Below are 24,719 nucleotides of genomic sequence, written 5' to 3'. Positions count from 1 at the left end.
CCGTTTTCCAGTGTTTAGTTTGCATGTTTTCCACATGCTAGTGACATTTGGATGGATCTGCTAATGCACGTCAAGTCAAAGTTACAGCAACTATTCAAATGATTAGCACTTTGTATTCTTGGCATGGTCTTGCACATCTGTGCAAACTACTTCACATTCGGAACTCGAAAATGTTGTATTCCGCAGATGAGAGAGAGAGAGAGAGAGAGAGAGAGAGAGAGAGAGAGAGAGAGAGAGAGAGAGAGAGAGAGAGAGAGAGAGAGAGAGAGAGAGAGAGAGAGAGAGAGAGAGAGAGAGAGAGAGAGAGAGAGAGAGAGAGAGAGAGAGAGAGAGAGAGAGAGAGAGAGAGCGAGAGCGAGAGACAGACAGAGAGCAAGCGAGAGAGATGCAGAACTACCAGAGAACATAGAAATGTGCGATCATTTGGGAGCGTAAGAAAAAAAGTGATGAATAGAGAACTCCGAGGCAAGAAGAGTTGAACAGATGCTCTTTCTGGTAGTGCAGTAGGTGACAAAATAAAAGGCTCGCACGCACACACATAGTATGTATCTATAAAGGGATGCATGCCCGCCCGCCCTCTCAGGCTTTTGTGCTCTTATTTTATGTTGTGCCACTCCTGTGCCTCATTATTCTTTCTCATTCTGCTCCTCTCCTCTCCTCTCCTCTCCTCTCCTCTCCTCTCCTCTCCTCTCCTCTCCTCTCCTCTCCTCTCCTCTCCTCTCCTCTCCTCTCCTCTCCTCTCCTCTCCTCTCCTCTCCTCTCCTCTCCTCTCCTCTCCTCTCCTCTCCTCTCCTCTCCTCTCCTGCCCTCCCCTCCCTTTCCTCCTGCGCTCCTTTTCTCCTCCTCCAGCCGCTCACCTCCTTCCAGTCCATTCCAGTCATGGTCCTTCCTCACACAAGTGCATCGCTACCCTTTGTGCATGTGTCTGTGTGAGGACGGGCGTCCTTTTCACCACGTCCATCTTGCGGAGGGAGCGCCACGCTCGCTTCCGAGGTGAGTGATTTCCTTCTGGATTCAACTTTTTTCACCATTTTGCTTTCATTTAAGTTTGACTTCAAGTGTCCATGTTGCCTCTTTTATTCTAGACACAGTGTCAACTTTATTTTTTCTTCAACACTGTGTTGATGACATTGCAAAAACAAAGGTCACAGGGCTTAAAAGTGGCTATTTTCTGGATGTTGAATTAGTGACACAATTGTGCTTTGTCCAACGTGTGTATGCATGTGTGCGTGTAGCCAGAGGGTGTGCTTGAATTGCTCGCTACGTGCTCTGCTTCAGAATGACTAACTATAGCGCTTATCCTGAGCTAGTTCATACAAAGGCTCTTGTACGTTTGTATTCTCTATCCTGAAAGATTAGTTTCGTTTTTTTATTATTATTACAGGTACTCCTGTACTGTTTCTGTTGTCAAACCTTCTCTCCTGCTTAAACTCTTTTACGTGTTCTCTCTCCCTGGCGCGCTCCCATATACACATTCCATAGCGGATTTAAATATTTCCCAGTGGGGTTTAAGAGTGAGCCGAAATAGATCTCATTCTAAATCAGGACCCCAAGCTCAACTCAAATTGGCTCACCACCTTCCCTACCTTTACAGGCGGAAGCCGCCACAATTCCAGTCCATCAAAAGGATTTGAATGAAAAGCTTCATTTGTGTTCATCCACATCGAAAAATGGGGGCAAAAGGAATCCCGGTGAGACGATGGTGAAACCTTTTCTCTCTACATGTTTGTCTTAGTGCCGTCATGTTCTACTCACTACAGCTGCCTGTAACTGATGACAATTTGGATCCTTCCAATGATAAGAATAGTATTATAAAGCATGGTGGTACCCAAGAAATCAAAAGTGGTGATAAAACACACGATGGCTCACCAGCTGCCTCGAACAGCCGCCCAAATAGATGCAAAAGTGGCTCACAGAGAGAGAGGGGGGGGGGGGGACAGAGGAATGGGCCATCCGCTCTCATACTGTGTGTGAGGGTCAATTAGGGAGGCTGGGAAGTCGAAGACAAGTCGAGAAAACGGAGAAGAGAAAAAAGACAGGAGTTGTTTCAACAATGACTTTTACGGTGGCGTGCTCGAAGGTAGGAGCAGATATCCGAGCATCCTATTCAAATGCCAAATTCAAAAAGCCGTTCATCACATTTGATGACATCACATGGCAACTAGCTCACCTGTTTTGTTCAACCACATCTTGAAGAAGTAGTCTATTAACCACGCCAGCCATCCATCCCAAAATCAAACATTGGAGCCAGGCCTGTGGGAGGGAGGGGCCAAAAAGGTTGAGAAACCAAAGCATCTCTTGGGACATGGAATGTCACTTCTCTAGAAGGGAAGGACCCCGAGCGAGCGAGCGAGCTGGTGCGCGAGGCAAAACAATTGCGACTAGATATAGTCTTCTGGCCTCCAGACGTGGCTTTGGCTCCTCGCGGAGACCGTTCCCCTCCAGTGCTTGGAACCTCTTCTATGGAAGCGCTGAGCAGGTGTGGGGGGGGCATACTTATTTCGCCAGCCGTCTCGGCTTGGAAGGGCGTGGAAGCATCAGAACCCCAGTGCTGCTCTATGACTCTTTAGGAGGAGGGGAGAGTGCTGTTGATTGGCTGACATGGACCTCGTGACCTTTGTTTGGCGGATCAAGTCAACATCGAAGCCCTGGCCTTTGCTTTGGTATCTTGCGTGGCTAATCTGTGCATGCTGACTGAAACGATCACAAATGTGCATCTGATGGAAATTGGTAGTTTGTCGCAGCAAATAATAGCGTTTGGTGGATTTAAGGCTCGGTGTGTATTCAACAGGAATATTTGGACTGGACCCTTGTCAATGGAATGGCATTATTTTATTGATGAGGCAGAAATGCTAAATTGCGTATTTTTCCTCTTTGCACCTGTCAGACTGCAGATATAATGTTAAATGTTGGCCATATATACATACTATATGGGTTGTGTGTACTTACTTACTTTCTTAGTTTGCACTCCTGTGATGGTGTTGTTTCCCTTGTATTGTGTGTCATCTTTTTCTTTCTGCTCCTTTCTCATTGCCTCCCTCCCATTGATTGTTCTCCCCATGCTTCAGGCTTTCACTATCCTCTCCTCGCCTCCTGCCTCTCGATTACAGCAATCCCCATGTGCAAGCTTTACAGACGTGTGTGTGTGAGTGTGTGTGTGTGTGTGTGTGTGTGTGTGTGTGTGTGTGTGTGTGTGCTGCATAACGATAGATAACATCATCGGCCAATCAAGTCAGTGAGTGGGACGCTATGGAATCGAACACAATGGGGTGAAATTGGCTATTAGAGATCAAGAGGAGATGCGTGTGTGTGTGTGCGTGCGTGCGTGCGTTTGTATTTTTGTAAATGATATGCATTCACACTGAGAATGCCGAGGAGTATTCCCTGATTAGACGCGAGTCCTTCAAGTCTCCACATCATCATCATCATCATCATCATCACTGCACGACATACCCGATCCCTTCCTTCCCCCGACAATGTTTTTGTATTTTTCAGCTTGCACCCCTCTGGAAAACAGGAATTTTCGCAAGATGCTATGTTGTTGTTGTTGCTGTTGCTGTTGCTGTTGGATGGCTTAATTAGTATTTTGAGTATCTCTTCGTCTACACATGAGCTGTCACCGAGCCGGATGGAGAATGACACATTTGATATAGTTTGGAGACAGCTTCTTTGTCTCGCTGCAAGGGGGACGAATCACAGTGTGTTTCCATTCTGATTGACAGCAAAGGCTGCCGATACCAAAGCACCCTGTTTCCTCCCATTGTTTATGGTTTTAAATGGTTGTTTAGCATTTGCTACCCCACACCTATTCTCTGTAGACAAGAAAATGTTTGACTGATCCATTTTAATCAGAAGATATCAGGTCACGTCTTCAGTTGGTGTCTCAGCTTCGCTAGAGCTTTATCTGTGTGGCTCTCATGGTTGCCAGTTCCTTGCCTCCTGGAATGATGATCAGTCGGCAAATTCAGAGCTCCACAGTGCGGCCACAGTAATCCCTCTGCTCCCGGTCTGGCCCTTGTATAACCTCAGTCCCTAAAGTGGCTTCCAAACTCGATTCCAGCTTTGCATCTCTGCCTTTCTGCGGCGGTGATGCTCCTCACCCCAAGATGTTTGAGTTACAATGAAAGAACTAAAGTTTTGACAGATACCATCAGCACGCAGCAGCGTCCAGTGTCACATTTATTCGACTTAATGGCACAATATTTCATGTCCGTTTGCGGATTTCATACGTGCCAATAATCCTCGGCTTGTCGGATAGTACTGCGTATGTTTTGTGCCAGCCGGCACAGGTGTACGTTTTCTATGCTTGTGTGTAAGAGAGATGGTGGGGGTTATCTTTGTTTGGGAGAGTGGCTAGCACAAAGCCTGAGCCTGTGGAGAAGACAGAATGCTCCTGTTTGTTAAGTCAATAGGTTCTTTGTTCCCCCTGCATGGAGGGTATTTTGCCACACAGACTGCGAGTCCATCAGACGCCAAGGTACACCTGAACCCCGAGATCACCTTTGTCTCCTGTCCCGGCACACATCAATTAGCAAGCCGTCACTGTCGGCCAAGCTCATCTTTTTCATTCTTTACGTTTGGCTATAGCTCTGGCTTTTCTTGAGCCTTATCTCGTTTGTGAGGATCTCTGAGCTGGAGGGAGGAGGCTGGAGTTTGTTTCATTTGAAAGCACGACAAAGGACGTTTTGTTTTTAACAAGGGAGTAGAAGAGGATCGGAAGGGCTGAAGGGGGCCCAGATAAGAATGTTTCAGCTTTTGTGCAGGTACCTGAAACCAGCTCTGAAGATTAGAATAGCGTTATGGAGCTGTGGATGTCGAAAAAAGACAAGAAGAAGAGGAGATGATACCTTTCCTTGATGAGTAACTGGCCTCATATTGAGACTGAGATAAGATTCGTGCTGAAAAAGCAAAAAAAAAATCTGCAGGTATCTCTCCACGCCTTCGGAATTATTATTATTATTATTCATATGGAAAGTGTTCCTGGATTTCAAGTGTTCACGTGGCAAAGTATTATTGATGGTGTAAAGAAAGACATCCGTGTTGAGGGCCGTCACATGACATTTGTTCAGCAAGCCAACGTCAGCGCAAATGACTGCATCTCACCCTAAAAACCGAACCGGGCAGTCACACGACAATACGCCAATTCTCTGGGGCCTCACACACAAGCAAAGATTTCAAATTGATCCATAGCAGAAAACAACAGTGTTAGGGTCAGAAGAGGCGCAAGACTCCTGGCCACGCGTTCGCCCTCCCACAAAAACGGCGGGGAAATTATTTAGCACTCCACCGTGCCCAAAACATTTTGATTACACACGGAAGGACTGAGCGTGCGTATGGAACTTTTAACGAGTATATCCGTGTTGTTCTACGACTTTGTTTGACACAATTTTACTCCCATACAACGATACTTTTGCTCATCTAAAAAAAAAAGGTTATTTCTTTCATATCGACTGAAATGTTCTAATTACAACATTTGCCATATTACATTTCTTCCATGGTCTTAAAATGTAGCTCAGCATGCAATGTTTTGCAGGTAGCATGCCTTCCACTCATTTGTTGCTGCTTTGCCTGCCTGCCTGCCTCTCGTTGCCTCTGTGTGTTAATGTTGACTCGTCAATTTTCACCCAATTAATAATACAGAAGGTCTGCAGGCTGTTGTTTTCATTTGCTGTAACTGCATGAAGCAAGCAAAAACACAGCACAGCACAGCACAGCACAAGTGAAGTGAGCCTCTCCATCTGGTGTTTAGGGACTTGGAAGATACACGGGAGAAAAGAGGCACAGCAGAGTTGGATGTTTTGGAAATCCTCTGCGGACGGGGCCTTGTAAACTGTCAGACAAGCTGGCTCTGTTAAAAGCCCAGCGCTCGCCACTCTTGAAACCGCATGCAAAAGTTGACTTCTGCACTGCACTGCACTGCACTGCACTGCACTGCACTGCACTGCCTGTCTCGCTGCTGTGTTTTATGGCTTTCTATTCCTATGTGATTGACTCTGGCATGTCACATAGGGTCTAAAGCCATTGGCTACGGAGTGGGAACGCTTCACACAAATGACTACACCGGGTAAAACGAGAGCAGGAAGAGCTCTATACGTGTGCGTGAGTGTGTATAGGATCTATACGTACATACTACGTCCTCTTGTTTACTACCTCGGCTCACTAGAGTACACACTTGCATACATGAACTAAAATCACAAGTTTCACAATAAAAAACGTTTTGTTGATGGGCTCCGTGAGGGCCAATCAGAGAGCGCGCGTGAGCCGGATGTGTCGTAGAACATGCACGGCCTGGGACTTTTTTGTCACTGCTCATGGGCTGGCCAAAGCCCGTGTCAGCTAATTGCCTCCATCCAAACAGAAAGATCCTTTTTTTTCTCTCCCTAAAGTCACACGCATGCACACATGTCGTGTTTTGTCGCTCTCCTCCACACACATCGGGCACATTCCCTTCCCCAGCTCAGGTTGCCGGTCCTGCTGACTCAGGTTTGTATTTAATGAAGCTCTCAATTTCACCTTGTGTCTTCTAATCTCGCTGCTCGTTTGGGATTTTTCCGGTCGCACACTCATAAAAAGTGAGTTTAGTGAGCCTTAACACTCCCCGCCCGGGGCTGCTTGTGTGCATGTGTGTGTGAGAGAGAGAGAGAGAGAGAGAGAGAGAGAGAGGGAGAGAGAGAGAGAAACAAAGCATGCAATAAATGGACAACTGGATGCGAAAAATGTGAAGTAACAGAAAATAAAGAATTTGAATCGACCGCAATTCTTCCGTTGACCGCGTCTGTATGTCAAAGTAGGGAAAGTGTTGAAGTAAATAAAGCTTTTTATCAGACTAAGGAAATCAAAACAAGAAATGATTGGATAATTACTTCATTACGTGCCAAACTGTGCTTTATTTTTTGCGAGGACATCCACCCCTTGCTTGCGTGAGGTCCAAAAGCATTGACAACCTATTTTCTCTCCATTCATTTGAGATCAGCCGTTGTTTCCGGGAAAAAATAGAATCCAACCTATTTTCCGGACGCTAGCTTTGAACCCTGCGGCTTATCGTCCAGTGCGGCTCATCTGTGGACTTTTTTTTTTTATGATGTTCACTTTATGTCAAAGCTGGAATGTTTTAATATGATATTTTCTTCTTCCTTCCTTCCCTCTTGCGAACAGGTCTACGGGACAGCGGCGGCAAATGAGTTTGGAGATGCCCTTCACCTGTCTCTGCTTTTGTGGCCTAAACAGCCTCTGCAACAGACTCAAGTTGAAGAAAAAGCAACAGTTACAAGAAGAGGGAGGCCAGAAGGTAGAGGAATGGAAGGATCGGGAGACACATGTGTAACAAGCATTATAGTGTTAAAAAGAATGTCAAACATGAGACTTTTTTTTGATAGACTTCCTGGCTCGGTTCCGACTTGCTAGGTTTAAGCAGCAAGCCCAAAGGTGTGACGAATTTTTGCCATTCTTTGCTTTCTCTTACTATTGCTTTTCCAATTTTCCACCATTCCTTTCTCGTATTTACCAGCGTACTATTTGGTGACATGAAGTCAGTGGGCTCCAGAGATCCATTGTTGCTCTGGTCACACCTCTCGGCGATACCCCTTTGCTCTTTTCCCATCCTTAATCTCCACTCCACGCTGAACTGGAGCCAAAGCCGCCGTGCAAAGCGCCGCCGCCGCCGCCGCCGCCGCACATCCGGCCTCTCCCGTCGACGTCAGTTCAACTTAGTGAGAATCCCAACTCGGCAGCCGTTTTCCAAAGTCACCCGCGGTGCGCCGGAGCTCATCTCGATTTTCACACTGAGCTGGGCACGATCGAAAAGTGAGCAGCTGTCCAATCAGCGGCGTCGCTGGAGTGGAAAGATAGGAGTCAGGGGTCACAATGAGCAACAGGCTTTGACAATTCCCTCCACATCTCGCTCTCGTTAAGAGAGAGACGAGTCATTACAAAAAGTGCCGGCCGGTCCTCCGGTGGGAGGAGTGTCAGCCCACCCGTAAATACCAGCACGGCTATCACCTGTTGGAATGCGTCACTTGAATCTTTACGTGTCCATGCCGGCCGGCAGCGGTGGCGGCGGCGGCGGCGGCGGCTGCCACAATACATGCTCCAGACTGAAACAAGTGGATAAGATATGCCTTTAGCCACTATAACAATGCCTTTTCAAAATCTGCATGGAAACCCAAAGACAACGATGCACACACACACACACACACACACCCGCCGCATATTCCTCGGTCTCATTAGTGTTTGTGATTATGCATCACACGTCCAGTCAGGCATTGGAGGTGTAATTAACCTTTTCCAGCAGGAAACAGATGCCTGGGTGTCGCACACACATAGACGCACACAATGACGCACACACGCACACACACACGGCCGCTGTCAGGGAAACAAAGCCGACGTCACGGTGTCACGGAAACAAAGTCCCAAAAAGCAGAGCCTGGCACTCTCCCCTTGCATATTACATTCGGGCTCAGCGCTGCTGTCTCCACTCGGCCTCTTCTATTTCTTGTAGCCTATTAAAATGGGATGCTAATAATTGCAGATTGTTTACTATTACTCTCACTGCACGCTTTGAAATTCAACAAAGTATTATGATTCACAAGGCGCCAACACCCACCGAGAAAGAACGCCAATGCCAATAAGGAAGTATTGTTGAAAGACAGAAAAGATGCGAGGGAGGAATGAAGACGGAAGAAGGAGTCAGTCCAATTGTAGACCAAGCAGTCATGTTAATTGGCTACAGTGGATAACTTTTCAAAGTGGGGGGGGGGGGGGGGGAGATACTGGAAGGAACAGCCTGAGCTATCAGAATTACATTGGTTTAACGCTCACTCCATTTCACCTCATTAATGAGAGAAATGTTGGCTTCAGTCATGGTGACTGACTTGAAATTGATAACCGCGCACACACACACACGAGCGCACACATGTATGTATGGGGGAGATTTTCCCCCTCCTCCTTCATGGATCACAGCGATGCTCAGTGATTGTAATTCAAGGACAAAAAGATAAAAATAGAAGGGTGGTGCACGACTTGTGCAGTCGTGGGACGGGACGGCACGGCACGGCACGGCACGGGACAGCAGGAGGCGCGGATATGTGTGAGAGGGAGGTTACAGTGAAAATGAGTCCTGTCGCATTCGATTTGGGTCAAGAATGTGGGAGATGAACCAGACGAGGAGGCCACTATTGTAGAAGCTGCTGGGGGGGGGATGGAGGGAGGGAGATTCACCCGCCGTCTCTCCCATGGGACTTGATCACTTTTTTTTTTTCTTCTTCACACATACTCACATGCACCACAAGAAGAGGATGAGGTATTAGGGGGAAGAAAAAAAAGGCTGTAAACACAGAAGAACCAGCAGCAGGGAAGGAAAAGCAGAAGAGAGAATATAGGATGGGGGAGAAAGGCAGGCCAAAGGTCAGCTTAGCTATTATATTTATGGATGCAATTCCATCCCTGGCTTTTTGCTGTATAATGAGAGAATTTGAATTCCAGTTCGACGAGAGCACAAATGATTATGTGTGTGTTTAACTTCAAAGTCGTGTGTGCATGCTGTGAAACTTGGAGCGCTTTTCCTCAAGGAAGCTTCAGCCCATCCTCATTAATGCTAGTGCTGGGCGATATAGCACATAGACATATTTGCTATAGTAGATTTTCCAACAGTCATAAAAATAACAATAGCTCACTGAGTTTAGCCTTCCTTCCTTCCTTCCTTCCTTCCTTCCTTCCTTCCTTCCTTCCTTCCTTCCTTCCTTCCTTCCTTCCTTCCTTCCTTCCTTCCTTCCTTCCTTCCTTCCTTCCTTCCTTCCTTCCTTCCCTCCTTCCCTCCTTTCCTCCCTTCCTTCCTTCCTTCCTTCCTTCCTTCCCTCCCTCCTTCCTTCCTGTGTGCTTGCTGCACTGCACAAACTCTTCCCATCAGTCCTTTTTAGCTAATGAAGATGATGGTCTCTCTGGCCAATGAATAGGCGTTAGAGCACCGATAGACTCCGAAGAGAGTCACAACATGGCTTAGTTTCCACAAGCAGCAGCAGTGAAGAAAGCAAGAGGGCAGATGAAGACGAATCGAAGAATAACCAGAGCTCGTATGGATTCGTTTTGTCTGGAAGGGCAACATTATTTTTTTCTGGAGAATTGATTGGTCATCAAGCCTGCACCAAATTGCTAGCACTATCATAATACTTTGATGAATCTATCCAAAAGATACTCAGTAAAAATAATTATCGGGAGTGGAGGTCCACGCTCCGCTCTAAGTTGCTTTGGATATACGAAGGCGACTGACTGTCCCACCCACACAAACGTCTTCTTTACGGTCTAAAGCCATGAATGATTTTCACAGTTTGCAAGATTTGCATCAAAATTACAGACAAGTAACGAGACGCTTGCGATATTTCAATGTTCTTAAAAATGAAGACAGCTTGTAATTTTGGTATTTTAACAAGAAACATTGACTCAACGCATTTAATATGCAATAGCCTGAGCGGGGCTATGAGTTTGACATCGGCTACAAACAGATCTTTGTTCATGTCAGATCACCACCACCACCACCACCACCACCAATGGATCTGAAGTCTCTGACCCTTTTACCTCTTTCCAATGCCAAGACAATGCATGGGCCTCCCACCTCCACACAAACAGCCGCTAAATGTGGTCGATACCAGAGCAGCTATTGAGCAGTGGCTGTGGTCTGAATGAGACTTTGATTCCTCTGCTGGTTTTTTATTCCCCCCGTAAAGCCGAGCGTCTACTCACTCCCCAGAGAGCACTTCACCAATCATTCATTGATGTAGCGCAAGCTTTAAACACCATTTGATTTTGTTGTGTCCAAGAACAATACAAGGCCAACAGCGTTCAATAAGAAGCCGCTAATGAGTTGATCTTCTCATGGAAAAGCAAAGCTATCATTCGAGCACAACATGACTTGGGTTCAAGTTTCTGTCAATTTGTATATTTATTTTTGGGATATGTCAAGCTTCCTGACATGCATTCAGTCAATGAACAGTCTAGAATTGATAGAATGGAACCTGAAGATGGGAACCACTTTTCAATATAATATAGCCCATGAATACACAGAATTGTGTGTATTACTCATCTCCTACTTCATAATTTGACTATCTTGTAGCTCAATAGAAGTGAATTGAGATTCATTGAAAAGGTGTTTGACAGAGCCAAAACAACGCGGCCTAACGAGATACATAAACATGAGGTCAGAGAGTGTCACAGTGAGACATTGAAAGGGGAAGAAAATACAAATACTATCGATAAGGTTTTACTCTGTTCAGAACGTCCGGCAATCAGGTCACTTCGTTGACAAGCTCCAATCAGCGTGTCAGGGTGTGTGTGTGGGGGGGGGGGGGGGGGGGGGGGGGCGTGCGTGTGTGTGTGTGCGTGTGTGTGCGCGTGTGTGTCCAAAGAGGAATGTGTTTAAAATGCATTGTACACCAAGAGTCATAAGAAAGGCCTTTTGCTGCAAAGCCTCATTAAAGAGACACTTGCCTTAAAGCAAGGATGTGCTACCAGACCACACGCATGCAAAAAGTCGCATTCATCGGAGCAAGCTAAAGCCGATGCTCATGTAGAGGCAACATTAGACAAATTTAGCTCAGAGAGTGACTAAATTGCCTCCACAGAAATTCCCTTTTGATGCAATTCCCATTTGATGCATTGTTTCTCCAAACCACTAACCAAGCAACCAAGCAAGCAACCAGACTCTGTGACTTTTTTTGTCATTTCTGCCGTTTTGGTTGTCGTTGCTGTATCTCGCGGGCTTCTTCAAATGCATTGATGAATAAATAATGTCAGCAGCAATGATTGAGAAAGCCATATAGCCAGAAAGCCATGATGAAATGAGAATGTAATATCTGTCCCACTTTTGAATGAAATTGTGCCCACTCCATTTTCCCTTTTGAAATGAAATCACCAGCTCTGCTGCTGCTGCTGCTGCACCTTATATTGCCTGATGACATTCCTTGTACATTTTTCTACTGCCGTGCATATTTGAATAAAGTCTCTTTCTATGCATTTGTGTGGCCGTGGGCTTGTTTGAAGACGGCGGGCGATGTAGAGATGAATGTCATTTTCCTCAAGTGACTTTCCCCCTAATTGGCAGGGAATGCATCTCACAGGCTGCTGCAGATGTCTAAAAAAGAAGCATCACCAAGAGGTGTGATGCAGATCACAACTCCACTCCCTTCCCTTCCATTCCCTTCCCTTCTCTTCTCTTCCCTTCCCTTCCTCCCACTCCTCACCCACCCGGCCAGCCAGCACGGGCTGATTAAACTGATAAACTGCACCAAAATGAGGGGGAGAAGGAGATGTAAATAATGTAATAGGAGAGTGCTAAGCTGAAAGTCTGTGGGAGAGGTGAGATGGAGATAGGAGACCAGGCACAGCACAGAAATAGAACATCAGCGTCTCTATGGCATCTTTAATATCACTCATTCCACTAATTATTGTGACCTATCCACGCACTGAACCTTGGTGTCGGTCATCTCACACCCCTAAATCCACAGTAAATGCTTTATTAGCATCATGTGGCTTTGCTATGTTCTCATTAGCATATGAACACAGAGCTGGCCATCCGATGGGATACAGTAACCCAGGCAACCATGGCTGGATGCTCAATTATGGCAACTGGGGGCACAAAGCCAGTGTCCTTGACTTCATTTTAAGATGTGACAGGCGTGACCATGTGCATCCTAAACCAGTCCAATCAAGATTTGTTGCGCAATTCAGAATGTGTTGCCTTTTTAATACGTTTATTGCAGCTAACGTGAAGAGAATGCAGTCTTTTTTCGACTGCAACGTACGTATATTATTGTCAAGAAAGTCATTATAAGCCCGGGCATGCGTATTGCAATCCATTGGTTGTGTACGTGAGAGTGGCGAGCATCGACCGTGTGGCAAGTGTGCCCCGATGGGTGAGGTCAGCACGTGTATACGGGAGGGGGCACTTGTCTCCATGCCAACCATATCGAGACATCCTCTTAGCGGATGACTGACTTTATTGCTGCGAGTGCAACTTTTGCTGACACTTTGCCAGCTGCAGAAGCCTTGCTAGTGCGATTACGACACGATGCAAGTTCATTATTCATCGAAAAGTGGACAGCGGAAATCAGCAATTCAAAGCACAATCCCTCCAAGCAACATGAGAAACGTGCCTGCTACAACTTTGATCATGACGAGATGAAATGTTGAAGAGGGTTAGGGTAAGAGGTAAGAACAGCAAAGGCATAAATGCCCTCGAATCAGACTGCAAGCAGGATTCTGCGCTTTCCACTCGCCATCGCCTCAATCACCTGATGATGGACTGGGGAACCCAAATGCACGAGTCCCTATGTGTCTTCATTCCTCCAGAAAGACGCCTGCCTGCACACGATGGTAGCTGAGCAGCAAAGTCAAGCAAGACTCTTCTACATTTAAATGCATGAAGCATTTTCGAGTATGGCAGTGAGTGGGTGTTTGTGTTCAGTGGGCACTGACCAAAATTGCTTCTATTATTAGAGAAGACCAAGTGAATAATCCTCTGTTCAAAGAGAATAAACACCTTTCTGATCCGTCCATGGCAAAAGTGAGAAAATGGTTGCAACGTTACGGACGGTTATGGGAAGGCGTTTGGGAAGTGCACCCCCCAAAGACGCAGCGTATCCATCCTTTTTTCTTGTACATTCATTTGCCCACAAAGGTAGAAGAAAAAAGGATAGCTAGCCATGCAAAGTGTGGAGCTTTAGAAAGGCTTCGCATGCACAAAGCCGGGCCTTTTTCCAAAAAGACTCTGGGGGGTCAGCTTTGTGGCTGTAGAATTCAATTCCCCTATTCAGAGATAGTCTTCCTTGTTGCGCAATACACAAGCTTCTGGGAGTAGAAAAAAAAGAAGAAGAAAATCTTTCAACTTGCTTCGAACGGCCTTGTGAACAGGTACAAAGACGGCATACTCACGTTTTTTTTTTCAGAATCAATTGCAACTGTATGTGACCTAATGGATCCACAAAAAGATCAGATTAAAACATCAACCAATCACAAAGTAGCTTCTGCTGGCAAACATACTAGCATCTAGCAATAGTCGATGAGCTCATCTAGGACCTGGATGCAAACTAAAAATTCGAAAGAATGAAAACAATTCATCTCCATAAGATGAACTCAAATAATGAAATGCCAATGAAATCATGGAAATGCTCAATATAATATAGAAATATAGAAATGGGTCATGCTGAAAAAACTGTCTCTGTGAAAGATAGATGGGTGGATGGATGGATGGATGGATGGATGGATGGATGGATGGATGGATGGATGGATGGATGGATGGATGGATGGATGGATGGATGGATGGATGGATGGATGGATGGATGGATGGATGGATGGATGGATGGATGGATGGATGGATGGACGGATGGATGGACGGATGGATGGATGGATGCATGGATGAAAAAGTATGGACGTACTTATGTTTGCTGTGAAAAAGCTGCAGCTTTGTGATTGTGTGGCCACATAGTGGTAAGTCTGTAGCTGACAGCCTGTCTTACAACCTTTTCAATAAGATGCAAACTTGCCATCCCAGCAGAAGAAAAGAATTTATTTCAAGGTTTCAAAAAGAGGTTACTCTTCCCGTCAAAGAAAACTGGAGAGAAAAGACAGTTGCTGATCTTGTTTAGGAGCTCCACAAGCAGTTTTGTTGGAATCCACAGTAGGATTCCGTCCAAATGATTCACCTTCACTGTGGCTCACCTGTGATTTGTTTCAAATTCATTGAGTTATGTTCATTTGAATTTGTTTGGAATCATGTTGCCCCTTCACAGCTGGGACCAACCAAGGTGAACTGCTGCTGGATGTTCTGCCATTGCTCCCAAAAGTCGATATTGATCACAACACAATTAATGACATGAAGCTTTGGTCACTCGAGGGCTTTAGCATATTATCATAACGTAAAGCCGATTTAAGGATTAAGGATCTGTGGTATTTACACATTCCGCTAATCCCTGAATATGATTTTTTTTCATTTTTTTTTTTTTCCCCCTTGTAGTCTAATATTTACGATAACACATGAATATGAACTACTTTGTGAAATAAGTCATTTGATCTGTAAAGCTCGGTTGGGAGAGCTTTGTTGGTTCTCAGGACAAACTGCAACTCTATGCATTCTTAGCTACTGGTGTTGCAGCGACACCTATGGGGAAATAGCAGTACCGCGCCAATTAGTAACCAATTTAGGTCACTAAAGGCAGGCAACAAATGTCAGGAAATAGTGATTGATGTTTTATTGTCACAGAGATAAGTACTTTGGGTTAATATGATTCAAATTCCACATTTCCTTTGTGGGTAAGCCAAGAGATCAATGCGAAGATGAAGAAGTAGAAGGCCAGGTACGTGTGCATGAATGCATTTGGAATATTTCGGAAAAGAAACTGTCCCATGGAAAATTTGGGGGAAGTCATCTGTTACGTTTGTACTCCATTTGTGCTAGATTGTGCCATCAAAGAAAATGGTGCTGCTTCTGTTTTGCACTTATTATAGACGAGTTGTTTTCATTCTCTGGTGGTTTCCATCTTCTTGTCTTTCAGCTTTGCCTCGGTGATAATTGCGTGTACCCCATTCTTCCGTTTGCTCTGATGGTGAGTATCTGAGCAGCACACTCCACCTGCCCACACAAGTGACAGACGTGGGACTCGAGACGCTTTTCATACGAAAGTCCCATTTTCTATTATGGCCTGTTTGTGTGCAGCAATCTTGCAGCAGCAGCAGCAGCAGCAGCAATCTTGCAGCAGCACTTCACCTACCATGGATCATTTGAAACAAGGTGGCCTCCCCAGACACAATTACGTGTTGATGTGCCTTTTGTTTTAATGTGTACGTGTTTTCCAAACAATGTGGGAGGCTGACTCCCCCAGCTTCTTATTTATCGGCTCAGAAAGGTTGCTATGGGAACTAGAGTGCCGACAAAAGTAATAAAAGATGCTGTGAATTGTTGCGACGCTACCTTCAAATCTCAGCGGCTGCTAAGATGTTCAAACGTATCGTGGGCTCATTCCCAGTGGCCACTTAGCAAGAAATGCCGGCAGGCAGCCAGGCAGCCAGGCAGCCAGGCAGGCAGGCAGCGAGGCAGCCAGGCAGCCAGGCAGCCAGGCAGCCAGGCAGCCAGGCAGCCAGGCAGCCAGGCAGCCAGGCAGCCAGGCAGGCAGGCAAATATTCACCAGTGAAAGATCTTCTTTTTTTTTTTGGGCTTAAGTGATAAAGGTTTTTGCAGAGTCCATGATATGACTCGTATAAGATAAATGTACCCGTGTAAGCTACTATTTGTAATAAGTGATCAATGGTTATACTGTCTTGAAGCTCATCCCACCAATGCATTCATTTGTTGCCTTCCTGGGACATCAGCATTACGCTGCGTATATTCTGACCTCGATCGTCCTTGTACCTACAGACTTCAAGGACGAGCAAGTCTCCTTCACAAATGACTCTTGTAGGTGTCAAGACATCAGCTATTACTGCACAGGAGAAATGACTCCAGTTGAGCATTTCTTGGTGGTGGTGGTGACTACTCAAAGAGTCAAGTGTGGCAAGTCAAGGCACATCAACAAATATGACCTGAATTTTTGGCATCCAATATTATTTGATGACCTTTAAGAGCATTTCACAACATTTCTATAATACAATGAGATGTCTTGAGGCCATTGGATAATTGATGGATAATTCAGGTGACAAATACTACATAGGTATTATACTGTGGCGTTGAATGTTGACAAAAGTGCTCCCGTGTTTTTGGCCAATGAGTCCAACGACTCGAACGGCCAGCTGACCCTGCTGGCGTGGCCATTCCATCCCACACATCTCAGGCAAAGAGAGCCTGTCATTGAGGTTGCGGGAGATTTGAGGCTCCAAATAACATCTTTCCACTTGGTCTTGCATCGTGCGTCAAGAGACACTGCGCCTTTCTGTGTGTAGTTGCGTTGAGCTGCATAGGAGGGAGAATGATGACGCTCTAACCAGGCTAGGTCCCCGGAGGACAAAGCAGTGCTGACAGCAAGTGAGTACTCCCTTTTTCGAGCAAGGATTTCTGGAGCATAGTCGCACTGTCTGCTTTGAAATAACACACTCATCTTGGCTTTAGTGTATATAGCTCCACAACTCCACTGTAAATGAGCTAGGCTCACTATAATCCTGTCCTGGGCCTGGGGGCATTTTTAGGACGGAACGAGCAGGAGGCACCTTGTCAATGCCCGAAGCATGTGTCATCTGCTGAATTTTGTACCTCCTGCTGGGACTCACGACATTTGATCAAGCTAATCGCAGCACATGCAAACATGGGCACCTTGCATTTTCTACTCGGCTGTAAATAGTGAGAGGGTGATGCTGTTTTTGTGTGGAGGACAATCTACTGTAGAGCGCTGGACAAGTGATTCTCATTTGTGATATGCAGGCTCTCCCTAGTGGTACGCCAAAGAACCACACATAAGTCAATTTGCTCGATTCTTCATAATGCTGCAGTACTACTGCTTTTGGTGTAAAATGTTGGATAGGAACGGAGCGAGAAAAATAAACTCATTGTTTTCTTTTGCTGTTCCTGGCGGCTATATTTGTTTTTCACTCCGTCCTGTACAATTCCTCCACGGCATTATCAAAGGTTTGTTTTTTGTTGTTTTTTTTGGTTTAGGTTCACCCTGCTTCTGCAGATTATAACAGATAAGCGTCAGGTTTGTCTGAATCAGATGGGAGATTCAGACATGGCCATCTCCCCAACATGATAGGAAGTATTAATATAGGTGGATGATTGTTGAAAACAAGTGTGGTAAATGTATAGCCCATTGGTTTTGATCATTGAACTATAACCTTAGCATAAGATATTTCCGAAGATTAGTGACCATAGTCTTATGCGCTTTCGGGCAATTCTTCACAAATACAACACTTTTGAACCATGAATACAAAGAGAACACATAATCAATTCTTTGTTTAGAAAAGGTCATCAGTCGGCGTGACCTTTTCAACAAAGTCTTGGTGAAATATGAAAAGAGCGGAGTATATTTCAAATAGCAGATTAGAATCAAAAGGAAATGTTTCAAACGTCTATTGGTTGTAGCGCACCCTACTAATCATCCCCAACAGAAAGCGCCTGCGCCTGCGCCTGCGCCTGCGCCTGCGCCTGCGCCTGCGCCTGCGCCTGCGCCTGCGCCTGCGCCTGCGCCTGCGACTGCGACTGCGACTGCGCCTGTTCAGTCCATAAAAGGGATGGATTTCAATTTGCAAGCCTAGATAAATATTTTATGTATGACCCACATTATTCCAAGCGGACGGAGGGAGGGAGGGAGGGAGGGAGGGAGGGAGCTCTGCATCTTGTCACAGTCTGGATCTGTTAAACCATCTTCCTCCGCCTCAAGCAGCTTCCTTTTCCCATCTCCATTTATTGGGCGCCATCGAATGAGAGCGCAACCGGGAGCGGCGGCGGAGGCAGCGGCGGCGGCGGCGGCAGCACACACCGACGGAGAGGCGCCGCAAACGGACCGACGGAGAGGCGCCGCAAACGGACCGACGGGCGGACGCCAAGTGTGAGTAGCGTCTGACAGCAAACGCGGCATATGCTTCTGGCCGCCGGGGCGGGTTATTAAGTTGCTCTTCTGCACCATAAAAAGAGAAAGTTAATGAGTCAACTTGGTGAAGCCACTTGATTAATCGCATTTGGAATGCAACGGCATGCCTCATTCCAGAAATTGCAGAAGCGCTCTTCAATTACGCGCGGCAATGGATCGTAGATTACAATTGATATTGCTTGATGCTTTGGCGTGCTATCTAAAATATTGTCGTGCTTGACAATGCCATCTGCTTTTCTTTTATCTATACACCCAAATAGAGCAGAAGACAATGAAACACAGCATGTCACATGATGTGGTGGGTGATATGACTTGCTCAGTTGGCACTATGCAGGAGCTCATGACGTTTTTAATCAATGGCTTTAAAATCACATTGGCAAAAGCAGCAAACCCTATCTTCTCTTCTAGAAACATTTGTGTGGCCATTTCAAACCAATCGAAATTTTAGCCAAAGTTGGACGAGCAGCTCGTTCCAATGAAGCGGTGCAAAAAAACACACCTTGAAAGCTTAGGCCAACTGATTTGGTCTCAGCTCACTTTGCACAGGGCCAAAAACAGCTGTGCTGGAGCAATTGGATCTCTTGTAAATATTTCAATGACAACAACATCAATGTTAAGGCATCCAGCGGCATGAGAGAGAGAGAAGCGGATCATTGCTATGCTTCATTGTTATGGTGACACTGGGACTTCTCACTGAAGCCTGCCTTAAGGATCATATGAAAAAAAGGGAACAAAAGTTGAACAACGCAAGCTCTTGTACAGAAAACGAGTTTCCCCAGAGAGAGAGAGAGAGAGAGAGAGAGAGAGAGAGAGAGAGAGAGAGAGAGAGAGAGAGAGAGAGAGAGAGAGAGAGAGAGAGAGAGAGAGACAGAGATGGATGCTGGAGTTTATTGAAGAAGGCCTTCAAGATTTTCAAGAGCTAACCCGGCAGATTCAGAGACAAAGACAATAAGGAGGCTCGTGGACTTGGATCTATGGAAAACATGTCGCTGCGTGCTTGGGAGGAGGAAAGCGGCCGGCATCCAGGCGTCAGCATGGAGAGAAACTCACTTTGCAGCAGAAGTTCCATCCAAGGTAAGTCGCTAGTTTCTAGCTAACAAATTCAAACGTTATAAATAGTTGGAATTCAATGAAAGTGTTAAGTAGACTAGTCAAGTAAGCGTTAAATAATAGTATATTTTGCATGAACTACTCTTCAAAGTGTCCTGAAGAACAGTAAAGCTTTAATCCCCAATGTGGATGTGCCAAAGTCAAAGTCTGCATTATTGTCAATAAATCAACGCAAGTAATCAAAGTGTGGGGACAATCATTTGTTTGTCTTGCAATTTCACAGATAATAGCACAGCTTGTGCAGGAGCTGCACAAAACACGTGTTTAGGACCAAGCACCGGTAAGAGAATGCCACTGTTTATTTTTCCGCTCTGTGCTTGGAATTTCCTGCTCATCCTTTTTTTGCTTCCTCTGCAATTATTTGCATCTCTAATAGGCAAGTGAGGAGAAGCCACCTGCTGATGAAGCAGCCCGCCGCTGCCGCCGCTGCCGCCGCTGCCGCCCCCACCAAGTTGTCTGAAAAAGCAAACGGCCCTGCGTCATCCTCACCGAGGCGCTCCCATGACGGACGGCTGGCTGCTTGCAGAAAGTCCACACCAGTGTGATGCCTATCCGCTCATTCATCTACTGGGCTGAAGAAAAGTCCAAATGAAATTGCTCTCCGGCCAAGTTAGCTGGAAAATAGCCCACCCTCAGCGCCGCCACGCAGGAGCGTCGAGAGGCTCACGAGAAAGAGGCTCCGGAGCGCCGTCTGTTCCTCAACCTGCTACTTTCCTTTTCACATTCAGATCGCAGTTCAAAGTTTCAAACGAGTCTTTGCTGCAATGTTTCACTTTGAACTCAAACTCCAGGAGAGTTAACGGTTCAAGGTCTTATTATTTGGCACTAAATGGAATTGTTATGTCTCAAAAGTATTTGTGAGCACTGAAGAGTTGAGTCCTCACTCGGAAAAAAAAAACACACAGTAGCTCGCTCCTGATATTGTGGGGGCAGGCACTATGGAAAGGCCCGGCCGGCTGGGGGCTCGCTCACCAGCCGGTGCCGGCTCGTGCCCGGTGGAGGGCAGTGAGCCCAGCTGGCTAGCCCAATGACAAATCACCATGTGGATTTTCCGTTCAATACCATTCAGTGATACTGTGTGTTCCCTTTGGACTGCCGCCCAAAGGCCTCGTCGTTTTTTTAATCTGCCGCCCGCTCGCAAAGCAGTAGAGAGAGGACTCCGGAGTTAATTGCTATTTAGCTGCGAGCCTCCAAGTGCTCCACTCCAGAAAGCACCCTGCCCAACCACAAATAATGAAGCAACCTTTGAATTCACAAAATCAAAAAGAAGCAAGCTTGAGAATATTACCGACACACCACACAAATCCAAGCCGCAAAGTCCGAACCGATATGACCGAAACGTTCGATTGATGTTTGTAGATCGTCCTACTTCATTCATTTTTCTCCGTCTATATTTTGCAGGGCCCGCCCGGTTGAAAGGTGAGAGACGTCACGGTGGGGCTGGGAGTCTTGTCTCAAGCCAACGCTCCCCTCCCACTCCCGGCAGGCAGTCAGTCAGTCTCCTGACTTTTGTTTCCCCATCACCGTCCGAGCAGCCTTCTTCTTCCTGCCGGCCGGCCGACGCCATTAATGGTACACTGCTGAAGCCATGGCGGTGCCTTCAGCTCGCGAGTTTCATTGGCAGAGCCTGGCCCGACTGCCCAGCGGCCGCGTCTACCACTCTCTCTCCGAGGTGGGAGGGCAGATGTACATGCTGGGGGGCTGCGACGCTGCAGGGAGCCCATGCGCCACCTTGGAACTCTACTCCCCAGAGGTACAAAACAAAACACAACCCAAACTTGACTCCGGGTATTCTTTATGCTGCCGTTGGTGTTTTTAGGGCGACCGCTGGATAGGCCTGCCCTCCATGCCCACCCCACGTGCTGGAGCTGCTGTGGCAGTCTTTGGGAAACAGATCCTTGTGGTGGGGGGAGTGGGACCACACCAGAGACCGGTCAAGGTGGTGGAAACGTATAACACAGATGAAGGGAGGTGGAGGAAGAGGAGCGCCCTGCGAGAGGCCCTGATGGGCTTGTCCGTAACTCTAAAAGGTAGGATGGATTGAAGAGATTGCTCCCGGAGGAAAGCCACCATGAAAAAAAGGAATCATGATCGGTTGGCACTTTTTAAATTTCGTTGTACATGTGTGACAATGACGGTAAAGAGCTATTCTATTCTATGTAGGCTCAATGTTGCATAACAACGACCTAGCTCTTGTGGCATTACGTAACCATGGGACACTGTGCGCTCTTTTGCTGACTCGCCAAGGCAAAATTCTGTGTGCACGTAGATGGCCGCGCTCTTGCAGTGGGCGGAATGGGTGCCGACCTGCTCCCTCGTAACATCCTTCAACAGTACGACTTTCGTAAGGATGTGTGGGCTCTGCTTCCTCCCATGCCCACCCCGCGCTATGATGCCAACACGCGTTTATTGGATGACAAACTCTATGTAGCAGGTACGTACTTTCTAGAGCCCTTGATCGAGCACAAATACTGAGATGCTCAGTCTCCAATATTGTCTTTTTTAGGCGGGCGGCAGTGTAAGCGGCCCGTGAAGGCTTTCGAGATGTACGACACGGAGACGCGCTCGTGGACGGCGCTTCCCATGCTGTCGTGTAAGCGCTCCTATGCGGGTGTGTTGTGGGACAATGGCGGGAGGCTGTGTTTGCTGGGAGGTCTGCGCCAGGGAGCAGGACATCAGACGTCAAAGTTTACCAACAATGTCCACATTTTTGACTGTAAACAAGGTAGGCATGACCTACAATCAACGTCTTCCCCACCGTCTTTAGGCGCTATGTATGTCCCCGCGCCAGGTATGTGGCTGAAGTCAGATGAGACCGTGTCCTTGAAGAAAAAGAGAGCTGACTTTGTCACTGCTTTGCTGCGTGGACGCATGGTGGTAGCGGGTGGATTAGGTAAGCCTCAAGCCACTCCAAATGTTTTGTGGGATATAATGTTAAAGTTTTTTTTTTTTTAATTCAATTGTATCGTTTCAAATTCCAACATTGGCCTTCATATGATCATCATCATCTACCGCCATGCATTTTAAGTGAAGCCACTGTGATTAGGTCATGAGCCCTCTGCACTGGACACAGTGGAGGCTTTTCATCCTCTGAAGAAAAAGTGGGAGCCATTGGCTTCCATGACGTTCCCCCGCTGCTCTGCCTCCTCCATCGTCATCAGAGATCGACTTCTAGTCGTGGGTGGAGTCAACCAGGTGCGCTAATAGACCAGCTCTTCTATGTAAAGTACGGATGGAGCGAGTTCTGTAATGCTCTCAAAGACATGAATTTAGATTGAGATTCTTGATTGGTCATCTGAATAGCAAAAACTGTCAGACAGCATCCTTTTCAAAAGAAAGAAAATCTATGGAGCATTTATTTTGGACCAAAAACCCTCTTCAGTGCAGAGATGAAATGATAAGGTCGGAGTGTATGGAGCAAGTACGTGGTCCACTCCTGCTGCGTATGCAATTTTTTAGGATCTGTCTTTATTTGTTGTTTCTAGGTGCCCAGTTCAGCCCATGAGATACTCTATGTCAAAGAAGAGGAGTATTTGTAGTCTGATCCAAACTAAATGAAAACCTCAGCAGCAATCACACAGCCACTGTCGCAGACAACACTGCCCTTTGCTGGGCTTTAGGAATACTGCAACTATGTACAGTCGTGCAGACGACGGATCGGACGCTTTGGATATGCAAACTTAGCTTTCTGGGGAAATCTTCAAATCGGTTTCTGTATTGTGCACATGTTTTGTTGCTTATGCCTTGTATGGTAGAGATTTTTCCCTGGAAGAAGAGGACATTCTATTTTTTATATACAGCATGTCACGTCGTTTGTACGAAATCCACATTTTAAAGTTGGATAGTATGAGTGCCACATTACAGTAGACTGCTTCAAATGTTCCGTGAACTTTGCATTTGCACTGAAGCTGAAAATTGTCTCCGTCGACCTTTTGATTCAATATGCTATTCTTGCCACATGCACCTCTCTATGCTAAGGGCATATGGAGTCAAGTGAATGTACACTTAGCACTGAAGCAATACAGCCGCATATTTCTTTTCTGGTGGAGCAGCATGTTGGTCGACTCGTGGCGTCCGTATTAGCAATCCTCTCGGCTTCCGTCACCCATTTGCTGTCCGGGTTTGGAGAGATTGCGGTCAATGAGATGTAAGTCAAATGTTTGTCTGCTGGCTCTGTGGATTTGGGGCTCAGCCAAAAAGAAAGGACACGAATGAGATGATGTGTCTGGATCAGGGCTCTGCAACTCTGGCCTGTTTTGCTCCAACATACCTGAAGCTCGATTAAGCCTGACAGGCATCCTGATGAATTGAATCAGGTGCGTGCATCCAAGTAGCTGACAGATCCTTGAATGCCCCTCCAGGTCCAAATTAAGCAACTTGTTATATTTTCATTGAACATGCTTTAGCCAGCCTGTCAATAGCAAAGCAACGTTGCTTCATATTTCATTGACATGGATTTAGCCTTAGAGCTTTGCAGGCAGTATGGGAGCTTGAGAGTGTGCTGCATCATTCCCTTGCTGTGTCTTTCGCAAAATGAAGTGTGCTGCATCATGCTCTGCTGAAGGTTGCCAAAGTCTTATTTGAACAACTAGACCAAGGCTTTCCACTTCACCACTTGCAGTAACTTGTATTTGTCTCGTCCAATGTTACACGCATTGTTTTTCCTTTCTCGCGCAAGTGCGCGCCATCTCGCTCGCTTGCTCCATTTCTTCTTCAAGTTGGAAATAGAACGAGCAACCCAAGTGTTTCATTTGCCCAAAAAGAGTTGCGTCGTTGTTGGCAAAATGTTTGTTGAATCAATGAGCATGGCTCATTCAAATGGATGTTGACTCATGCACTTTATTCATTTGCTATCTATCCACCCATGCTTAAGGCTTGAGAGGATGAGCCATAAGAACGACTTGATGATCTTTTTCTCCATGCTGCGATGACTTTGCTTGTTCAACGAATGAGCTGTGTGCAAGCTGCGCCATGTTACTCTTTAGTCACCCGTGAATGCAAACTCGTTCACTTACAGCATCCCAAAGTTGAACAAGCGAGTTCATTTGT

At 46.3% G+C, this 24,719-nt stretch overlaps 1 protein-coding gene across 1 annotated transcript; it reads left to right on the top strand.

The window, feature by feature from the left end:
- The first annotated feature begins 18,387 nt into the window (after positions 1-18,387).
- Positions 18,388-23,986, top strand: klhdc8a (kelch domain containing 8A). Its single transcript, XM_061291790.1, has 8 exons — positions 18,388-18,518; positions 21,072-21,423; positions 21,490-21,700; positions 21,940-22,104; positions 22,177-22,395; positions 22,462-22,563; positions 22,717-22,865; positions 23,156-23,986. Exons 2-8 carry the CDS (start codon positions 21,259-21,261, stop codon positions 23,207-23,209), a joined length of 1,065 nt encoding a protein of 354 aa, XP_061147774.1. The 5' UTR covers positions 18,388-18,518; positions 21,072-21,258; the 3' UTR covers positions 23,210-23,986.
- The last annotated feature ends 733 nt before the right edge of the window (positions 23,987-24,719 follow it).

This window comes from Syngnathus typhle, linkage group LG11 (genome assembly GCF_033458585.1).
Source record: "Syngnathus typhle isolate RoL2023-S1 ecotype Sweden linkage group LG11, RoL_Styp_1.0, whole genome shotgun sequence".
NCBI classification, from domain to species: domain Eukaryota; kingdom Metazoa; phylum Chordata; class Actinopteri; order Syngnathiformes; family Syngnathidae; genus Syngnathus; species Syngnathus typhle.
Note: the sequence above shows the minus strand (reverse complement) of the source record. Positions and strands in the feature narration are given on the sequence as shown.

Bases quoted from the DNA above. Each gene is read 5' to 3' on its own strand.
- klhdc8a (XM_061291790.1), top strand. From the start codon at position 21,259: ATGGCGGTGCCTTCAGCTCGCGAGTTTCATTGGCAGAGCCTGGCCCGA. The intron at 22,396-22,461 runs GTAGGCATGACC...TCCCCGCGCCAG, and splicing joins CATTTTTGACTGTAAACAAG to GTATGTGGCTGAAGTCAGAT. The intron at 22,866-23,155 runs GTGCGCTAATAG...TGTTGTTTCTAG, and splicing joins TCGTGGGTGGAGTCAACCAG to GTGCCCAGTTCAGCCCATGA.